Source organism: Euprymna scolopes, chromosome 27 (assembly GCF_053919585.1).
Source record: "Euprymna scolopes isolate OS-2025 chromosome 27, ASM5391958v1, whole genome shotgun sequence".
Taxonomy (NCBI): domain Eukaryota; kingdom Metazoa; phylum Mollusca; class Cephalopoda; order Sepiida; family Sepiolidae; genus Euprymna; species Euprymna scolopes.
The window spans coordinates 65,239,222-65,262,569 of NC_136508.1; the positions used below are offsets into that span (position 1 = coordinate 65,239,222).

Here is a 23,348-nt window from a genome sequence, read left to right on the forward strand (position 1 = left end):
GTTTGCTAGTGTCTCTCTTCTAAAGTTTATTCTCTCCACTACAAGCTTGAAGAAACTCAGCCAACGTTTCCTTATGTCGTTTGCTCATGAGAAGTTTATTCGACTGAGTTAAAAAAGACTAAACAATCGTCAAGCACTAGATGTCACCATCGTCATTCATGTATTATATGTACTCCGTTATACATGTCCCATAATGTACTCAATATGTACGCTATGCAACAAAAAGACCAAATTAAGAGCATAGTCAAGCAGGACCAACCAACGAGAATAGCCAGTAATGAAGATGCGATGTCCATAGCTAAAAATGAGAATACTCACCTTTCTCCGCTTGACATTGTGGTATATGTCTAGCGGATATATTCGCAAACAAATCGTAATACCAAACACCGCAACCATCTGCAGGCTTAGCGGGTCGTGAATAAGGCGGGTCTGTCCTGGCGATTCTATAAGAGACTCGAGCCTGTGCCTTTTCGTATTCTGTTTCTGCATCAAAATTTGGGGACCAGTATTGCAGGCTTTGGAGCCAGGCACGAACGTGAACCTTTCGTAACATCAAGGAATAATAATTAAACATATCGGGTCGATATACAAACTTGTCCGGTATGATGACGACGGTGTTTTCGGTTGTAACCTTGGCATCTGGGATGCATGTCCAGTTGTGTCGAAATATCGTTTTCTGTCTGGAATACAGAGTGTCAACCTAAGTTAAAAAAAAAAAAGAAAACGTAAAAAAAATGATTACATCATATTTGCTGAGTCTCATAATCGGGTAGAAGTCTTAAAGAATTCGCAATTGTATTTTAAGTATCGTCCACCCTGAAAATTGAACCTTTAACCTCTATAAGAGTGTAACTTACAGCTGAATTTTACCAAGTACTTTATCCGTTATGCCCCGGGTCCTTGCGGGCAATACTTAAAATACAATCGCGAATTACTTAAGATTATACCCGATTATTGCTGATGGAACAAAAGCTAAATTAAATAAAAAGTTCCGAGTTCGACAGAATGATTCCAGAGTTTAATAGAATGATTCCTGAAATTTTTTTTTTTTCACATAGGCATCACCACTTATCAAGGCCCAAAGACCATTCGAGGATAAGGGTTAAGAGTGTACAGTAGGCAATTGGACAATATAGTAAATCGTTAGTAATGGAAATTCGGTAAATTTGTTAACTTAAGTGGAACGACTCATCAAGAACTTGTTTACGTTGGACTTGAAGACAACCAGATTGTAGTCCTCTACTGTTCCTGATATTCATAAATGACCTCCCCGACAAAATTGTCTCTGAGGTGGGTATATATGCTGATGACGCTACACTCTATAACAGGAACGACAGGAAAACAAATGAACACATATCTACAGAAATGGCAGTGGCACTAGAGGATGACCTCCTATCTGTAGTGGAATGGGGACAAAAATGGATGGTCACGTTCAATGCTGCCAAGACTAAACTAGTTTCATTCAATAATTACAAGAAACCTTCTCTACCACCTATAGCAATGGCCAAAGACTCTTTATCTGAGAGTACATCTTTCAAACTCCTTGGCCTAACGTTCACAGGAAACATGAGTTGGAACAATTACATTGAAGGCATTGCCAGGGCCGCTGCAAGAAAGGTGGGCTCTCTCTACCGTGCATGCTAGACAACTACTAACACCCGAAAGTATCCTGTACCTCTATAAGGCCACGATTCGCCCATGTATGGAGTATTGCTGTCATATTTGGGCTGGTGCATCTGCTACTAGTCTCTCGCTCCTTGACAAGGTTCAAAAGAGAGTCGCAAACCTGATAGGCCCTGAACTGGCATCTAAGCTTCAGCCTCTGTCCCATCGACGAAACGTTGCATCCCTCTGCCTGTTCTACAAGTATTTTAATGGTGAATGCTCTGACGAACTGCAATCACTTGTGCCCTCACGACGTGAACACCCTCGACAAACTCGACAGGTTGCTAAATCCCACCCCCACACTGTAGAGATCCTAGATGCAAAAGATCTTTCTACTCCAGTAGTTTCTTCCCCAGAACCGCTAGACTTTGGAATTCCATTCCAGGTCCCTGCTTCCCCAACTGTACTGACATGCAGAAGTTCAAGTGCAACGTGAACCGACATCTTGCTGCCCAAATCCCTACATAGTACCCCAGTAGTTGTTGCTCCTGATAGTAGCCCCCTACACCAAAGTGGCAATGTGCCTTGTTTGGGGTGAAAATGTTATAAAAAAATTTTTTTAAGTCAGCTGGAAAGCAGGAAAACGGAAGACAGTTTCACAGGCGTGGACTTCAAGAATATACAGCATAAAAATAATCCAGTCAATTTAGCTGATATTTTGGCTGAACCTCAAACAAATTGCTAAAAAAAGATTTTTAACTTGAATATTGGGCATGAATAATCTCTCTTTCAGATAAAAAAAAAAACGTCTACAACAATTAAACTTGCCGAAAGGGGTTAGCGGTCGCCATCTTTAAATATTGCTACCGATTCTAGCCTCATCTCTCTTAACTCAATAACTGTGAATTCATCTTCAAAAATAACAAAAATAACGAATGTAAAATTGGATAAAACCAGCAGTTTTTATAAAGTTAAATATAATTATAGCTTCTTATGTCTTATTTTTGTCTCTTTCGATGTATTACTGCAGGAGCTTAATAGACTGTGATATTCTAATTTCAGGTTGGCCAAAGTGAAGTACCGATAATTATGGATGCTGACAAGTGTGCTATTTGCAACAATGAACTGTCCAGTAATGGAGAAACATTCGTCGTCATCCAGAAGGGAATCGATTTCATTAACCTTCTGAACGAGAGAGAAGATTATAGTTTGGATTAATCAACGTCTTCACAAGAAATGCAAAGAGCGTTGAATCAACAACAAATACATAGAAATTGACCGTAAAAACAGGTCTACCCATTATAAAATACCATCCCGTGCAATCTGCTCTTTCTTTGTGTTTAACTTTAAGGAACATTATCTTTTTTTGTGGTTCTGGAGAAAAATCTGATAGAACTAAAAGAGATGTTGATGTTTCCCATGTAGAAACTATTGAGTTTAAGAACAGACTTTTAAATGTTTGCGAGAAAGTCTGAAAAATGATGGCTGGCCATCCACTGTTAAAGGTAGAATAAGTTAAGCAGCTGACGTTGTTTCGCAAGAAGTACGTCATCACAGAACATGGTTTGCAAACTTGGATTCCAATAAAAACATTCCTAAGGCATTCTTTTCTGCTGATTCTTCTAAGAAACAAAACTTGGTAGAGAGAAGACAGCAAAATGACGAAGAGTAACTCACTTGTTAAAAAAAAAAAGGGGAGGAAATTTTCGAGGACGTTGGCTTTAACCCATACAGTCTCTCATATATGAAATTTCGATTGGTAGAACATTTCAAAGACAAAATGATTGTGACTGAAATTAATTGGAAACCTTATGTTGCTACATTCTTAAGTACAGCAAAATGTATTCTCGATGAATTCTATAAACAGAGCTGTTCAACAGACAATTCAGAATCAGAGGCCATTAAAATCATAAAGACAGCGGCCAAGCTTATTAAAAATTATATTAAAAGTATCCAGATAAGTTAAGAATGTTACACGTCTAAGAATAATCTTGAACAGGATGTGATTCTTGAATATGTTCCTAAACATTGTTGATCTTTCTCGGGAAGATATTTGCACCTATTTACAATGTCTCCCCACGGGAAACAGTTAGACACCAGGATCGTTTTTTAACATGGAGAAAAGGTACAAAAATAAAAAAATTGTCTCAGTCGTAAAGGACTGCTCCTCCACCGAAAGAGAACAAGAAATGGAAGTGCAGCATCTGAAGAATAGATACTACACTTTGATCTTGGCCAAAAGGCCAAGTAGCAATCGGGAAGATATTTGCAGACAAAGACAATGATTTGAAACTTGCATCAATAGGTCAAGTGATAATGCAGACTGTTAGATTCAGAGTTCTCCTTGCGCCTTTGCAGTTTGGTTTAGCAGTGGAAATGCATTACCAATTTTGATCGAATAAGCATCCTTTTCTTCATCATACTCGGAAGTCCATAAATTTGAAAGAAGTCCTGCTTTTGTTTATAGTGCTGAAATTTTCTCCCCTGCTGAAACTGAATTTGTGCAGTTCGTAGCTGATAATGTGGACCTAATGTAAAGAGGGATGCTGATGGATTTAACTCATTTCACGACATGGTCATCATAGCATCTTTTATGTCTGGGAAAGTTAAAGCAAAACCAGTTCCAAGGATTCAGGTCCTTTTAGAAGATATAATACGGGTTGAAAGGATCAACATCAAGTACCTAGATTCACCGCATACCAATAAACCACCAGCGACAAAGTTAAAGAGCTCCAGGCCAAAGAAGTTGTCGGTTCCACTGCTAATGGTGACATACTTTGGGAGGTTTCACTAATTTTACATCCGTCTAGACCCGCATGGTCAGGTCTTATACAGTCAGTGCACAACGAAATATATCCTGGGAAATCAGCCACAGTTAAGTAGCAAAGCAATTGCAAGAGCCATTCGTGTTCACTTTTTAGTTGATGCTGCTCTGAATGCTATTTTTTTTAGCGAAAGCCTATGATTTGCCAGTTTCACATGTCACTGAGGAAGATCAACCCAACACTGATGCAGAATAGTCATTTCCTCAAAATGAAGGAAGCTCTGGAGCTTTTGAAAGGTTTCTTTGATTGAACTTAGACATTGGATAATGTTCCGTCATCAGTCTGTGATTAGGATTGCCAAGTGAAGGATGCGATGTTTGACCAGCGAACAGCAAAATTGTGGATGTGGTGAAGATCCTGCAATTGCTTATCAAAGAACTGCGAATTGCACCTTAACGGTGCAAGGAAAATGTTGCCAACATTTGCTGCAGCAGGAAACATTCTATATGCAAAGATTCTATATATTCTATTATATGCAAAGGTTCTATATATTCTATTATATGCAAAGGTTCTATATATTCTATTATATGCAAAGGTTCTATATATTCTATTATATGCAAAGGTTCTATATATTCTATTATATGCAAAGGTTCTATATATTCTATTATATGCAAAGGTTCTATATATTCTATTATATACAAAGGTTCTATATATTCTATTATATGCAAAGGTTCTATATATTCTATTATATGCAAAGGTTCTATATATTCTATTATATGCAAAGGTTCTATATATTCTATTATATGCAAAGGTTATATATATTCTATTATATGCAAAGGTGGCCTACTTGTACTTGCAGCAAATGGGGGTGGGGCAGCCAAAAAGGATTAATGAGATTGTCAGTTGAATGATAAAAATGTTGGATGATGAAAGTAATTATTGTCATCATCCGACATTTTTTTATCAAAAGAGACCAAGCTACAAGCATAAAACCTTTTTGGATTGGCATGCACTTGTTCTGTTAAACGCCTTTCATAAATGGCACATACCTCTTGGAATACCTGCTCTACCCACTACTATCGGTCTTCTATAGATTTTAAAGACTTCTACAGTTTAAGAGATCACATATTCAGTCAATCGAACATTGTGAAACTTCCGCTCTTGTTTGATCCTGCTAGTTACCCATGGTTGTTGGTGTGGTGCACGTTTGAGCAGTTGTTATAAAAGCCTTGTGTTTTAGAGCCTTGAATTTTTCATTTTGGTGTTATGCCAACCTCCAAAAGAGGCTGCCGTCTGCACTTAGAATTTTTAAATTGAGCAATCAAAAAGTAATCCTGAAGTGTACCAGAAAATTTCTGAAGGATTCCATGTGATTAGACGAAGTGATCGCTACTGGACTGGCTTGTCAACGGATCTGGTTATTGAGGAAGTGCTAACGAGAAGTATGAAGATGTCTGTAGTTCTTATTCATGCCACAGGAATGGACGAAAATCATTGATTGGTTTGGACGCTATCGCTGCCAGCATGTGCTGAAATCAAGTTTACAATGCTAGAACTGGCAGGCATTCGTTATGGCACTAGTGACCAGTACCAAGAGACTACTTCAGCAAGAAAAGACCGAGATGTGAGGAATACATGGAAGCTCCTTGCGTTTCTCCATGTTATAATGTTTTATTTTATGCAGATTTTGTATTTATTATTATGGAGCTAATTTTCTATTGATTATTATATTGTACCCAATATATAATAGTGATTTCAAAAGTTATAAAAAATATATGACTTGGGTGCTATCAACTAGAATCGAAACAAAAGCATTTAACTCTTTAGCGGAATTTGCTACCATCTGACCTAACAACACATGCATATCAAAACTTTAGAAATTAACACAGTGAAACACATAAATGTATATTTGTACGTGTGTAGAGGATACGCATTAACTTATGCCTGCCAAGTTCCAATTTTTCAATTTTAATCCCTTAGCAACTATTTTTTCCAACTAAAAACCAAATCTAATTTGTTCCACAGGTCCTGATACCTCATATATCAAGTTTCAAGTGTACAGATAAAACAATTGACAGTGTAGTTCGGAAGATTTGTCTATTTACAGCATTCGGTGAATGTGGACAAAGCAAAGAATCAACGAATTATACTTAAGTCAAAAGTTTCGTTCAACAAAGATGAAGCAGTTGAGACTGATCTACAACCTCTACTCCAGAGACTATGTGTGTTATTTACCAATGAACCCTTAATTCAGCAACAGCAAGAACATTTCCATGCATTGTCTTTGATGAGTATAAAAGTGGTCCATCCATTAAAGACGCGACTCGCCGACGCCAAGCAAGGGGTTCTGTTGGTGTTAATCTGTCACTGACCCCTTTAATGGTGTTCAAATTAAAAAAAAAAGGATGTTTTCCTTGCTAATAAACCAAACAAACAATTGTTCATCAACTTGTTGGGAAAGAGTTTGGAGGAAGCAGGTTGTAAAGATGCTAATATATTGACTATGAAGACTGTTCTAGAACTAGCACAGACAGGAGAAACCATTTTGAGAGCAGATGACACTGACCTATTGGTCCTTTTATGTTATCATGTCAATAGAGATGATGGTTACAACATCTTTACGCCACAACCAAAGGCTAATGCAAAAAGTGTCAAAGTCTGGAACATCAAAAAGATTAGGAAATCTTTGAGAGATGTGGTCTGTTCCAGCATTCTTTTCATCCATGCCCTACTGGGTTGTTATTCTACATCCAGTTGGTTGGTTGGTTGTTTTTGTTTTACGGCATATCAACCTTTTTCGGGTTATTTAATGCCGAATCCAAAGATTTTGAAGAAAATTCTTTTTAATAGAATATATTTGTTGTTTTCACGTCGGTTTCTGTTTAACGCATAGTTGGGACCCTAACAGGTACTACCACTCCGGGTCAGAGTGGACCTGGGAGCAATGGTAATTAAAGGGTGGCTCCACACTCCCCAAAGCCCACAAGCTGGGGCCTCACCACTGAATATAGTTTAAGGTCATATCCAGGACCCCCATTGAGGGACTTTTACCCTCTGCAGGGGGGGGGGGGGCAGTCGGCGTATTCTAATGCCCCACCGACAGGGCCTCTACATCCAGCGTTCATGGAATTGGAAAAGCAGCATCCCTTCGAAAGGTAATGAGCAATAGAAACTTCCTCAAACTGATAGAAGTGTTTGGCAAGGATAGCTGGGCAGAAGAGGTTATTGAAGCTGGAGAGAAGGCTTTAGTGTACCTGTACAATGATAATATGGGGAAAAACAGTAATCATCTCCGACTGAGACGCTTAAGGAAAAAAAAAAAAAGCCCAAACTGCGCTGAGGCCAAATCAACAAGAACAGCTACGAAATTTTACAGACTTTGAGTTTACTTCAAAATTCGGGAATGGAAAGGTAGAAACCAATTAAAACCTGACGAGTGAGGATGGAAACTTTCAGGTGGTAAATTACAACCAATCAAGACTGACTTGCTACCTGTTCCTTTAAATTTGTGGGTTATAATTAGGTGTAACTGTACTTCATGGTGTACTGCAGTTGCAGGAAACATGGCATTCATTGTTCAAACTTGTGTCGTAATTGCAAAGGCCTCCACTGCACCAACTCATCACAGCTAGATCTTGATGATGATGATGATGAAGAAGAAGAAGAAGAAGAAGAAGAAGAAGAAGAAGAAGAAGAAGTCACCTTTGACTGATTCTTGACAAGAAATATTCTTTGGTCCGTTCATGAACTTGTTCTGTGGTTGTTATGCAAGAGTCTTGCTCCAGCATTCGACCAACTGACCATTTCTTTATTGTAAATTGTACTTATTTTGTACCTACTTTTTATGAAATGTATGAAATTAATGTGAATTTTTTTTTTCTTTGAAAAATGCTACTGAGCCTGTTTTTGCACCTTATATATTCATATTTGTATAAGAAATAAAAAAAAAATAAAGCAAGAAAACAATGGCAGTGGCTAGTCATAATAATGGGTATACTTGTCAGGAAATGTCAAGAATTTTAAAGCTCCATCGTGACAACAACAAGATGAAGCTGAAGAGGGGGGAGCAAGACAAGGTGACAACATCTCACCAAAACTCTTCGCATCCTGTCTTTAGGATGCGATAATCAGTCGGATTAAGTGGAAGGTTAGGGGAGTCAGCATCAATAACGAACACCTGTCACATCTCATCTTCGCTGATGATATTGTACTGATGGCATACTCTCCTCAGGAACTAAAATGCCATTTTAAACGACATCCACTCTAAGAGCAAACCGGTTGGCCTCAACATGCATCTTGGGAAGACAAAACTGATGTTAAACCAGCACGCTGCCAAGTCGCCAATCATTGTTTATGGAAAAGACTATTGAGGAAGTCGAAAGCTACATCTACTTGGGAAAGAAAATGAAGAAAGATGAAGATCTTCTCCCTGAGATGAAGAGCAGTTTTTGGGAAAGTGGAGAATATCACGAGAAGCCAAAAAGCAAATATGTCAATCAAAGGGAAGATCTACCTGTGATGATCTACGGTAGTTTTCTTATTTATTTATTTTTTTATTACATTTTTCACCCCAAACAAGGCAAATTGCCACTTTGGTGTAGGGGGCTACTATCCGGGGTACTATGTAGGGATTTGGCCAGCAAGATGTCGGTTCACGTTACACTTGAACTTCTGCACGTCAGTACTGTTGGGGAAGCAGGGACCTGGAATGGAATTCCAGAGTCTAGCGGTTCTGGGGAAGAAACTATTGGAGTAAAAAGATCTTTTACATCTAGGGATCTCTACAGTGTGGGGGTGGGATTTAGCAGCCTGTCAGGTTTGTCGAGGGTGCTCACGTAGTGGGGGCACAAGTGATTGCAGTTGGTCAGAGCATTCACCACTAAAATACTTGTAGAAAAGGCAGAGGGATGCAACATTTCGTCGATGGGACAGAGGCTGAAGCTTAGATGCCAGTTCAGGGCCTATCAGGTTTGCGACTCTCTTTTGAACCTTGTCAAGGAGTGAGAGACTAGTAGCAGATGCACCAGCCCAGATGTGGCAGTGAACATGGGCCTTGACAACTTGCCAAAATGAAATCTTGGCAGTAGCACAAAGGAAGATGCAGAAGATAATGTTAGGTGTCACTCTAGAAGACAGAAAGACATCCGTCAAAAACAAGAGTTATTGACATCATTACTGCCATCAAAACATCCAAACACAGATGGGCAGGGCACGTAGTCAGACAACATGATAACAGATGGTCCATCAGGACAACGGAATGGACACCTTGTGAATAGAAGAGGCCAAAGAGGAGACCAAGAACGAGATGGAGAAACAACCTGATACAACCCATGGGTCCCACATGGCAGCGGATAGCTCGGAATAGAGATAAAGTCCAGGATGGGTTCCTTATTGAGTGGTAAAACCCTTATTGATTGATTGATTAATTTATTGAATGATTGAAGTTGGATTTTAAACATGACATTTTTCGGCAACTTTAATTGCGATAAACATTTTTATCTGAAAGAGAAGTTATTCATGCCTAATATGCAAGTTAAAAACCTTTCTTGGCAATTTGTTTGAGGTTCAACCAAATTTTGACTGGACTAGAAGGTCAAAGATTACATCGATTGAAATGCTGCGAAAATAATAACATAAGGAGGGGCAACCAGAAATGAAGTGAAAACAGTAATCGCAACGATATCCATAAAGAAAAAATAATTCAGCCTTTTGTATTTTTCCTTCACTAGTTGAGGGGGAACGGCACTAACCAACTTTCTCCGGAGGAGGAAGTTCCATAGGAGTATGAAATTCATAAACGGTCCCCAGTCGCATGTATATCCCGAGTAGAGGAGAAGACAACGTTAGATTTTTGCAATTCTTGCAGGGAGGTGTCGCCATCCTCCTCCACACAGTACCTGGAATTCCAAATTGGTTACCCATCTGGTATTGACCAAACTCAATGTAGCTTAACTAACGCCTAAGAGAGTGGACGTCTTAGGACTGTTCAGAATTAATGTTTCAGCCTGACAATTAAAGGACACCAAAATGGACCAATTTCTGCTGCACTTATCGTTGAATGTCACGAACTAAGTTTCGCCATTACAGTTAGTAATGGTTTTTCTGTATTATGACTAAAGTCACTAGAAAGTAGTCGTAGGCATTAACAAATTCCTAATGAACCGCCCCCTTAAGTAAACAATTCATCAAATCTCCACACTAACGTAATGTATTTGCAATAACCCTTATCCCTGAGTGGCTTCCGGGCCTTGATAAGTGGTGACCACTGTGTAAAAAAAAAAAAAAGACATCGCAAACCTCTTCTTTCATTTTCACTCCTAGGGCTGATTCGTCTTGATTGCATTGCGAAAAAAGCCCTCATAAAACATTCACGGATAGGACAGTGCTATTTTTTTTTTTTTTTTCATTTTTACGATTAACGCCGGTTTGATTGCAAAAAGCTAAAAAAAAAAAAAAAAAAAAAAAAGTACTCCCGAAGGCTGTCTCATGTAAAAACCATTCCACGATGGAAAGAGCCGGAATCTAGGTTTAGCAATGCACGGACTGATGGGCGTGCTCACATACACAGATGCATCGACACATCTAAAAAATGCCAGTTATAAACTTAATCGTGACGGATCGACTGACTGGCGGTGTCTTTTATGGAAACGTTTGGACGTATCTAGAATACAATTTTTGTATTTAGTAATGTAAATATTATTAGAAACGTGACAGACTGACGGACAAAACAATGGCTGATCGAAAATTTGTAGGTGTATCTAAAAATGTCGCATAAAACTTGAGCATGATGGATTAATGAAAACGCAAGTTTTAAATTAAGCATGACAGACCTACTTGACCCGTTAGGTCCAACTGTCGTGTATATATATATATATATATATATATATATATATATATATATATATATATATATATATATATATATATAGGACACCAAATAATTTCTTTCTTTATAAGATAACATATAATAGTACTGTTTACTGCATAGCCTATAATATAAATTTCACCTTTCTGTTTAAATGTATATATGCATGCATGTATGTATGTATGTATGTTATTTTATCTCTATTCTACTATTATACTATTGTGTGTGTGAGTTCGTTCCCCATGGAATCGAAAACGGCTGGGACGTTTTTTTTTATTTTCACACGGAGGTACTTGATGTGTCTAGGAGTGTTCTTACGTAGGTTTTGTATCAGAATTGTCTGATAAGTATAGAAAACTGATAATCGAAAAAAATCCGATTAAAGAAGGAAGTCCGATTTTGACCAAAGTTAACACTTTTATACAACCTAACATCACAAGTGCATTTGAGAAGTTTTATCACCGCACAAGCAGAAAGACCCAGCTTTTAAAAATCGACTGTATATTCTTTTATAAGAAAGGGGTGCGTTTGAAATTGAAGTTTTTAAGAGCACTATTGAGCCATGATAAATTGTCTTTTGTACGTTTAAATTTAATTTAAGTGATTATGTAAACATAAAAATCATAAAATCAACAGTTCGTTCTTAGAGAAAACAGAAGCGCGTTCGAAGTGAATGTTTCTGTTTAGAGCACAATTGAACCATGATACTTGGCTTTTGCATTTTAAACTTTAAATCAAGCCATTATTTATAGATAATTTTATAAAATCAACAGTAGATTCTCTACAGTGCAATGTACACTGCAATGTATTGTGGTCTAAGTGACTTCGGGGAGGCATGCGAACCTTCCTCCCGATGCACTGCGGGGGGTTCCTAACTAGAGCAAGTAATTAATAGATTTAACAAAATTGGGAGATTTTACCGATTTCGATGACAATAAAAGTATGGACAGATGGAAATTTTTGTTGATCCTCGTTCATTCCCAGACGACGTCGGGTCTCCCTACCAGTATATATATGATATTGGGACCATGTGTGCTGAACGTAATTGCTAAGCGGAATAATTAAGTGCGATGTAAAAATGAGTATTGCAAGAGTAAGCCACTAACTTATTACCAAATGTGCAATTTAACTCTTTGTGTGAACTGGTTCGCTCCTTAGCATAATGTGTAAATTTTATCTTGAATGTATTGTCTCTTGGTTTGTCTAAGTATATCACATGTATCCGGTGTCCTATTTATAGGAGAATCAATATTTCACTTTCTAAATAAAATAAATAACTTTTTATTTGTGTACTAGCATTTCAGCCCGGCGTTGCCCGGGTGTTTGGAGATGTATGTTGAGCAAAAAAAAAAAATAAATAAATTAAAAAAAAACGGTCAATTTTTTTAACTTTGACTCCTATTATGACCCCTTAAAATTTATTGTTTTGGGCTCAAATCAAGTTATTAAGTTAGATCCATGTCCAAGGAACCGATATCTAAAATTTCAAGTGTTTAGACCCAAAATTGTTGGAGGAGTTTGGTAGAGTTCTCAAAGGTCAAATCGTTGAACTTTGACCTCTTAACAGCCAAATTTCTGGCCGAAAACCGATTACAAAGATTTTCTCAAATCACAAATAACAGACAGTAATGCTGAAAATGGATGAAATCTTTAAAAAAAAAAATCCCTTGAGTGTGGAAACTAATCCAGATGAGCTAAAATGCGAACCGCAGATATGGAAACTGCAATAGAAATATAGAAAAGGATCTTAAATGGAACCAAGAAAACTGAAAGCAGAATTTCAAATTAACTATGCTCCTCTCCAAAAGAAAGTATGTCGGCGTTGTCTGGCGCTGCACTGAACAGTTGTGAAGAGTCAAGGTGGATGGAAAGGCCGAGAAGGGACTGCTCTAACCAGACCCCCCAATGGATAAGTACAAAGAGGATTGGGACCCTTAGGAGGCTTGTTGCCATGCAAATTCCAGCGAAAGTCAGTGATCACTGCCAGCGAGAAGCCAATGGTAAGCGGCTGTTGCGATAAGGCAAATTCATTTGCAAAAGCCTATCTGTACTTTTATACATATTTACACATGCGTAAATATGTAGATACCTGGGAGCCAACACGTTGTAGCAGAGTATGTTGCAAGGAACATAAGACAACAAATAACCCGACTACTTTTTTTTATAACGACATTTATTTCCGGGTACTTTTCTGAATAAAATGTGATCGACCTCCTTCTCTCTGAGTTCTCTCCTTTCGAACATCTCATTCTCTCTCTTTTTTTATAGTCTTTTTTCTTGCAGTGACGTCATTCTGCACACGGCTCCGTATTTAGCCAATATAGGTGTATTTGAAAATCTTGAAAAAAAGGAGAAACTTGTTGTCATCCAGACTCCAAGGAACACCACCGATTGCTGTCAGTGAGTAGTCTCTGATGATGGCCCATGTGAAGAACTAGTGACTACAAAGCATAAGCAATGAACATTAACAAGCCGCATATAACAGACTAGCAAGGTTACCCGGCGTTACCTGGGTCAAAAGTGTAACATATTTCTGTTAAAATTTCTATTTCTATTGCTGTTCTCTATCCGTCTCACTTTCTCCCCTCCCCCTTTTTATCGGGACATACACACACACACATGAACAACTTCCCTTCATATAACAGATGCCCCAAATTGGTCAGTGTCCCAGTTTTGTATGCAAATAAAGAAATCTGCTTTAAAGCATAATAAAGAAATTAACAAAGGATCCATGACGTAACGGATAAAATACTACATTAAATCCAGTTCTAAGTGACACTTTTCTGGCGGTTGAAGGTTCAATCTTTGGTGCAGGTGATGCTATGTATACAATTTCTAATTACTCAGACTTGCAACTGAAAGAAAAAGAGTATGCTATCCCCATAGATTAAATAAAGACTTCCACTCGAAATTTTATGCAGATTAAGACTTCAGAGTTCAACAGATACACCTGATTGGTTTGGTTTGATTTGGTTGGTTTGTTTTACAGCATATCAACCCTTTTGGGGTTATTTACTGCAGAATCCAGTTCTTTTGGAAATAGTATTCATGTTGCATCCAGTTATTTTGTCGAAGGTTTTTATTCTTCAAGCTCTTTGTATCTTCAATCGTTAGTTTCAGTGTTTGGTTTGGTTTGGTTTGGTTTGGTTTAGTTGTTTTATAGTGGATTTTATCATTTTTATTCCCTGCCCTGCAGAACATGAATGAGTTTTGCAATGAGAGAGGGAAAAGGGTTACAGTATTAATGTTTGGTACATTTTAAGTTAGGAAGTGGGGGAGATAGAAAGAGAAAAGGAGAAGTGGGAAGAAGGAAAAGGGAGGAAAAAGGTGGGCTGTTGTTTTGGTTTTTGGTTTTGCGGAACATGATTAAGTTTTGCAACACGAAGTAGAAAAACACAAACGCATCAATGTTAGGTGCATTTCGTCTCAGGACGCCAATATCTTCAAACAGCCTGATCTGGTAGCACCATTGAATTAGCAAAAGAAGTAAAACAAAAAATCGAAATAAAATCACTTGAACTTGCGAGAAGTGAAACTGCAAGAAATATTAGCTGCTCCCCCCATCCCAAAGAAAAACACACTATGTGGTGGTAGTAGACTCGGGTGATAGCACGCAAAATTGTACTAAAAAGTTAAAAAGTGATGAAGAACACAAAGAATAAGGAGGGAAAGTACTGACCAGAACTCTACTGAAAAGGTTCAGAATGTACTGGAACATTGGGAATGCTTATTGTCACCTAAATCTCAGAGTCCAAATGTTTTTGCCAGCGATAAATAAATGGTAAATGGCTGTTAAAATAACGCAAAATCATTTGCGAAAAAAAAATTAAATTCATCAGTCTAGAAGAATGACTTTCTCACTGATCGACAACGGAACAGATAATGAGTTATATCAGAACAGATACTACACTTCTATCGCGGCAATCTGAGCAAATGAACAAATAGTAATTGTTTAAATTCATAGGATAATTTGTTATTATTCTCATATAATCTCCCGCCTGCAAAACTGTGCGATAAAAACAACAAAAAAAAAATAACGGTTTTGCTATTAATGCATGACAAATTAAGGCATGATACATTTAGGCACGACAAATTGCTTCAACTGTTTATTATTATTATTATTATTATTATTATTTTTATTTATTTTTTTATGTAAAATGAACAATGTTTTTTTTTTCAGATATGGAGGAACATTTTTTTGAATGACAAGTTAAACATAAAAAATGTGCCTTTAAAAAGTTTTAAAAAAAAAGATATTTTTACTCGTAAATAACTCTTATCCCCGAGTGGCTTCCAGGCCTTGATAACTGGTGATCTCCATGTAAAAAAAAAAAAAAAATCGGCAGTTGTGTAACTCTCGCTACCCTTATTTTGTCCTTTAATCCTCACATCCCATGAGTCGTGTTTCTGACAAAGAGAAAAGAATTGCTGTTTTCTAGGTCAGAATCTATTCCGTCTAACGTTTATCGTCGATGAGTTTTTGACCTTGAAGTACTATTTTTTTTTAGCTCTTTATATCAAGTGGCTCCATGCCTTGTCTGGAACGACATTCATAAACAAAAATGTCTTTAATAGTAAATGTTTACCTAAAAAAAAATGGCAATGAAAAGTAAATATATAAAAAAAAAATTATTTTATTAAATTCTCAAACAATTAGCCTGAAAAAAAAAATTACTTACTTTTCACAAATATTTTTAGCGAAAAAAAAAAGCAACAGACTTTCAATCGGTTGAAATTGAAATCGGCTGCTTGTTGTTCTTGACATAATGATATGGAACGTTGTCCTTACAAACAAACAAAAGAAATAAATAAAAATCCGGGTCGGCATTTTTTCGTTTTTAACAAAAGTGTTATTACCATTTCCCTCCCGTTTTGACACCACTTAAAAAAGTGTATTGATTCTCGACCCCATGCCAGCCACAGCCAGCCCATTCTCATCCTCGACTTTACGCGCCCATTTTCTTTGGCATTGTACTTTGCTTCTCTCTCGAGCACATTGTGTCCTTTTTTTTCTTCTTTTGCATGCCACGCCAACTCACGCACACTTCCTAATTTGCATATGCAGTTTTTCAGCTACTGCTGCTGTTGCTGCTGCTAATCCCTTCGCGAACTCTCTTCTGATTGCCTGATTTCCAGCTGACTACAATCTGACTGTCTTCAAGTCCAACATAAACAAGTTCTTGATGAACCATCCCCCTAAGTAATCCAATTTACAAAATTCCCACTGCTTATGTTTGCTACGCTATAATCACAATGACTAATGTATACCCATTAAGCTTTATCCTCGAGTGGCATCCGAGCCTCGATAAGTTGTGATTCCTGTGTAAAAAAAAAAGCTAGCCATCCTTTGCTGCTGCTGATATTTTCCCACGCGCTCGTACACACTATGCTAACGACTTACTTAAATGACGTACCCAAATATCGCACAAATAGAGAATCAGCAGAAGCAGTTGTCGTGCTTTATCATACATTTGTCATGCCTTAATTTGTCGTACATAACAATTTGAAAAATAGCAAATAACGTAGTATTCAACTTACGACGACATGCAGTCCGACCATGCTCCTTTCGTGGCATTTAAATTCAGTGCGCATCACCATAGATTTGTTCAGTTTTGGAGGGACGTTCAAGATCTCAACGTAGTCCTGTTTATCCGTAGAGTGGGCATCGTTTAACACAACGGATATTTCTTCGGGTTCTTTGCCGTGGATCTGAAATGATTTTTAAAACATAGACAATCAATAGAGAAAATTGATCATATCTTTGAAAACATTATTTCACAAGTTTAATTTGAAAATTTCAGAAAATCGAGTATTATTATTATTATTATTATTATTATTATTATTAAATGATTAAAATCAACTGCTTTTTCTTCGTCTGTGGGACTTCCGCTGTAAAACAACTTATTCCTTTTCTCTTTATTTTGTTAGTGGTATCAAATCAATAAAAACAAATAATTGTAATCTATACTAGCAGGCCGTTCGACATCCCTTTTTTAAAAGATAGAATTGCCTGACCGTCGAAGGCGCATAATCCATAGAGTTTTGGAATTATATAGATAAATAAAACAGCAGATGTATGTATGTGTGTCTGTCTGTCTGTGTGTAAATATTTAACCGACAAACTACTGGTCACAAAACACTGCAATTAACAGGAAATAGTAATCATACAAAAAGGATGGTTTATAATGAGTAAAATCTTTGTTTGGATGAATAATATGTCGGCAAGTTTAAATGCCGAATATTCATTTAAACTTGCCAACATATTTCTATCACTTTTGTGCATGCGCAAATTCATTCATAGCTTGAAGTTGTTTAATTCTAAATCTTTTCTTATCTATCTGTCGATAGCTCAAACGATAGGGAATGTGGCTGGAATGCTGAATGTTTTAGTTTGATTTTAGCTGATGTACTGTACTAATGCAAATGGCAGTGGTACAGGTAAACAAAGCATTTGAAGTCCTCTCAGTCCGTGCATCAGGGCTGTTTGCTGTGCCGACTGCTTTATGTCCTTGCGTTGGAGCCACTACTTCGCAAGCTGAGATGGAAGGGAGGTAAGTCTGGTCCTGCATGGGATAGCTCTGCCTGGCGGATGGAGAGCCAGAGTTTCCACGTTCGCCGATGACATAACCGTTTCTGTGTCAGGCTTCCGAGACATTAAGGTGGTGACAGATGCACTCACACAGTACGAAAGCACCACGGAGGCCAAAATCAAGTGCAGTAAGTCGATCGGTCTGCATTTGGGAGCCTGGAGACTCCCTTCCCACTCCCTTTCAGCTGGACCAACGGCTTAGTTCGGATCCTCGGCGTGTGGTGCGGACCGGGTTTCCAGCTGGAAAAGAATTGGTTGGAAGTAAAATCAAAGGTCAAAGCTGCGGTTGATTCATGGGTTCGAAGGAAACTATCCTTGAAGGGCAGAGCAGAGGCATTTGCCACCTACGTCTTTCCACTCATCCTTTATTGACTGGCTGTTCTTCCCCTGCCTGAGAACTATCTCAAATCCCTACAGAGCAAATTATCTTTACTTCTTTGGGACAAACAGAAACATTGGGTTCACAGACAAGTCTGTGTTCAATGTCCGTGTGAAGGAGGTTTGAGAATGCCTGACTTAAGTTGTCATTGAGACGCTAAGAGGCTGGCCTTCCTGAATTGAACCTTGACAGAAGAATCTGTGTGGACCTCCATGATCGAGGCTGCTTTTCCCGACTTCATCCTCGACCACAAGGTCAAGGCATGTTGAAAACCATGGAGCGACACGCAGTCCTTGAGAGAGTGTAGGGCCGTGCTAAGGAATCTCCCAAGGTCCAGCGACCTTTCACAGCTAACTAGAAAGGAACTATATAAGGAACTAGTGAGGCGGGACCACCAACGACCCACTTGTCGAGCGTTGAGGATTGTCGAAGGAGGAGATCTGCTCTCAGTGGAGCTGAGTGCCAGGTTCGGGTCATCTTGAGTTTTCCTTGACCTGGTGATTGGCCCGAAATGCGTTGCCTCTTAATGCCATACTGAAAAGTGCCAGACTAGTGAGATCATCAGGGTGTCCCCATTGCAGGAACCCAGCCAAGGAAACGCTAGAACACACGTTATTCGAATGCAGTGGACTCAGACGGTACTGGGTGTATGTCAACGAGGTGATGGCTCGCATCTGCTGGACGTGTCCTATGTCATCCACAGAACAGAGCCGCCATGGAACAGGGAGAAACAAATGGTGTTTCTTGCAATCCTGGCTGTGGCCAGAATGGTAATATGGAGTTCGAGAATGCAAGAGAAGTGCGGGGTCGAATCTTTTGATGATCAGGATCTGGTCCCTTTCTTCAAGCACTGAATGTAAAGATCAGATGTGATAGGAAAAGATTACCCTCTGATGCCTGTGACCAAAGATGGATAAAGATAGCGAGTCTGTGCATGCGTGGAGATGCCAAGTTGGAGTTCATGTTCCCCGCCTAAGCATGGCACTCATGGTTCGAAATCCTGCCAGACTCTAGACCCCCTAAAAACAATTGCTTAGACTAGGTTCTTAGCTAGCAGAGTGAATGGTACCCTCCATTCCCCATAGGAAACCCCCAAGATCCCCACACCCCGATTTTTTCTTTTTTGTTCCTGGCTACCCCAATAAGTGATCTTGGAGCAACTTCATATAACCTTCCAACTCCCAACCCACCCCAATTTCTTTTGATCCTGCCCCATATAGAGAGCAACCTACTTGTTTTCAGGCCCACACCAAGCCAGAAAACAGTGGGTGGTCTACCTTTCAAACATGGTTGGGAGGGTCATCCAAACACCTTTTTTGTCTATTTCTTAACCTTTCCCCACCCACCCCACGCGAATGAATTAAAGAAGCGATTTTATTATGTAATTTTATTTCTACTCAGATTTTCTATTTACATTGTTTAAAAAAAAAAAAAGGATTTGGAAATCTTAAGTAGGACGACCCCTGGTGGGGTAGAGCTATTATGGTAAATGAGAACTTTAGCTAGGATAAAGGTACAGTGACGAGGATAACGTTCCTCAAAAACAAATCTTGAGTGGCCTTGTGCTTAACTTTTTGTTAAAGTGTAGTATTTGTTCTGATGCTAGACTTCAATTATTTGTTCTCGGTTAGTGGAGGAGAAATCCCTCACGACTGAGACAATTTTTATTTTTGTTTCTTTTCTCCATATTAAAAAACGACCCTGGTGTCTAACTCTGCCCTCGTGGGTGGGTGGGGGGGCAAAGTAAATAGGAACAATATACCTTTTGGGGGGCAAATAAAATAAATAAAAGTGATAAAACGTATACCATTCGTATGACATATTTATGGATATATTCACTTGTATTTCCATTAATACGTGATGTGACACAAGGTCGAGTCTCAAGTGGGAATCCCAGCTGCTTAAACTATATAGAAATAGCCATGTACTAATTTAATGACTGAATCGAGATGCAATTCGAATGATCATCGCAGAGTGGCTGGCTTGAATAGTCACCCTCTTTCATTCCCCGTTTTGTCGGAAAAAGCTTCTTCCAGAAGAAGTTACTTTCCATAAAAAGGTGTTCACACAAAATATTTTCAACCAATGAAAATCGTTTTAAACTAAAAATCTAACAAGCCTAAGTCAAAATAATCCACTTTATAAAACAGTGATCTGACCAACAATTCAGAGTTCTCCGGAGATTAAATCTAGTGCACCTAGAGCAGGACCTGAAACGTACACTACTATGTCTTTGGCCAAAAGAGGGGGAGGTGGCGAAAGGAACATTTCAAAATTCGCATACAAGTGCCAGCACTTCGCTCACCTCTGAACACGCACTAACACAACAAGATAAACTCACGTTTCTGAATTTTTGAGATGAGGATTGGTTATCCGTATTATTTGAATTCTTTGTAATACTGTTCTCATCTTGAGTGTGATTTTCGCAATGTTTCGGTTGTTAGAACATCCTACTTTCTTGCGTCCAAATTCCCGAGTTCGACAGGAACATTCCTGAGTTCAACAAGAAACACCCGAAGAAGGTCGAAGGTTACATCAACCGAAGTGTTGTGAAAATGACACTCAAGATGAGAACAGTAGTCCAAAAAATCCAAATAATACAAAGATAGACTTAAATACGCACCCACATTAAAACAAAATTAAATACGCACCCACATTAAAACAAAATTAAATACGCACCCACGTTGCGAGCCTGTCTCTGCTTTATCATTATTTTCATGGCAAGTGCTCGTCTGAGCTTCAATCTATTGTCCCCCCCACCCTCGCATTACTTTCATAAAAACACCCATCTAGCCAAAACCACTATCAATAATTTCCTCCGCGCTATATCTATGCCTAAACCTAAACGTAGATTCCATGAACAAAGCTTCTTTTTTAGAACTGCACACCTATGGAACTCTTTTCTGTTTGCCTGCTTTCCAGCTGACTACAATTTGATTGTCTTCAAGTCCAATGTAAACAAATTCTTGACGAACCGTCTCCAATTTACAAAATTTCTACTACTTATGATTACTGCGCTATAATTCCATTGACTAATGTACATCCATTAACCCTTATCTTTGAGTGGCCTCCGGGCCTTGATAAGTGGTGACTCCTATATATATATCAAAAAAAAAAACATTACCACGCTGCCTAATATTCACATATGCATAATAATTAACAGTAAGAAATATATAAAAATACACAGCCTAATTTCCTCGGGTTTGATATTCGCTAAATATTTTCCTACCAAGAATACAAGTTGTATGAACCTTCGCAAATGAACATTTATCATAACTTTTTTCTTTTTGTAAACTTGTAGTCACGTTTTGCTACTGAGTCATGTTTTCCTTGATTTTTCATTTGCAAAACGTTGTTCATGTCACAAAGTGTCTTTAATAAGTTTTCCGACATTTTTGTACAAGTATTTAAAATTGACGTAGACTCTTTAAAATTTAGTATGTTATTGCTATCCATCTTGCTATATCCTGCCTTGACAGAGTACAAAATAGACTTTGTGGCTTAGTGGGGGATGCCCTTTTCTCTACCCTGCAACCTCTCTCCCACAGAAGAGACGTTGCGAGCCAATCCTTGTTGTATCGCTATTTCCATGGCAGGTGCTCGTCTGAACTCCAATCTCTGGTCCCCCATCGCCAATCTTTCACGAAAAACACCCGTCTAGCTGAATCCACTGTCAAAAATTTTCCCCCCTCTTTATCTGTGCTTAAATCAAAATGTAGATTCCATGAACAAAGCTCCTTTCTTAGAAGTGCACGCCTGTGGAACTCTGTTCCGTGTGCCTGCTTCCCACCTGACTACAACCTGGATGTCTACAAGTCCAACGTAAACAAATTCCTAATGAACCGCCCCCTTAATTAAACACTTCATTAAATCTCCACACTAACGTACTGTACTTGCAATAACCCTTATCCCTGAGTGGCTTCCGGGCCTTGATAAGTGGTGACCACCGTGTAAAAAAAAAAAAAAATCTTATGAGATGACTGACCAATTTTTTTCATGATTTCAGATTCGAATCAATAACTACAGAAGGAATTGGAATACACCCTACTAAAGCCTGATTTTTAGACCTGAAAAATTTTTTAAATTCAATCTGGACGTGAGGACATTTTAGAAGAAAGATACATATAAAATTCTGCTTTAAACTTGCAAAAAATGCCACAGAAACGTATGGAATGCTTCAGACTGCTTTTGGACCATCTTGCGTGAATCGAGCATAAGAGATTCAAGGAAAGCAGGAAGTCTGTGAGGGATGATGAGACGTGTGGAATGAGTAAAAGAGAGTTGATTGGCCAAATAAAGAATTTCATGGATAAAGGCCGTCGTGTGTATATATAGAGACAATAAGTGCAGAGTTTGATGTCAGTGTGGGAACTGTGCACACAATTATTTGCGAGGAACTGAAGATGCGGGAGATTTACATGAAGTTTGTCCCAACGGTGCTCAGAGAAGATTAGAAAGAAAGACTTTGTTATAACAGCAGAGAAATGGTTGAGCTGATCAATTCAGATCCCACAGTTCTTGATGCTCTGGTGACATGTGATGAAAGCTGGATCTACTGTTATGACCCCAAGACCAAGAGACAGAGTTCCCAGTGGCAGCATTCTGGTTCTCCCAGACCCAAGAATGCTAGACAGATCAAATCCACAAAGAAACTTATGATGATCCTGTTTTTGACAGCACAGGCATGATCTATATGCACTGGCTTCCCACTTCACAGACCAGGAATACTAATGTTGTTTTAAAGGAGTTCAGGAATAGATCCCGTGGCAAGAGGCCAACACTCTTCAAATCGGGTTAGTACCATTTCAACCAGGAGAATGCACCAGTCCACAACTGCCACAGACTATTTGACCAAGATGAGCATCAAGACATTCCTTGCCATCCCTATAGTCCAGACCTTGCTCCCTGTGACTTTCAGTTATTCCCTAAGCTCAAGGAAAACTTTAGAGGCTGTCGCTATGAGACAACTGAGGAGATGAAAGAGGCTGTGATGAGGGTCATTGACACGCTTACACAAGAGGACTTCCATTGAACCGTCCAGAAGTTGTTAGAACAGTACAACAAGTGCATTGCAGCCGGAGGAGATTACTTCGAAGGGAACTAGTTTCATGTGTGTACTATCAATAAAAGTGCCCATATGAAAAA

The 23,348-nt window shown here is 38.6% G+C and overlaps 1 protein-coding gene across 1 annotated transcript in view; it reads right to left on the reverse strand.

Moving 5' to 3' along the window:
• Nucleotides 1-23,348, reverse strand: part of LOC145248880 (protein sel-1 homolog 3-like) — a 209,500-nt gene that overhangs the window by 169,829 nt on the left and 16,323 nt on the right. Inside the window, exons 2-3 of the mRNA XM_080110638.1 lie at nt 16,774-16,944; nt 319-700 (exon numbers count right to left, since the gene is read on the reverse strand). Of these exons, the coding sequence (XP_079966764.1) occupies nt 319-700; nt 16,774-16,944 (553 nt within the window). The remainder of the gene's footprint in view (nt 1-318; nt 701-16,773; nt 16,945-23,348) is intronic.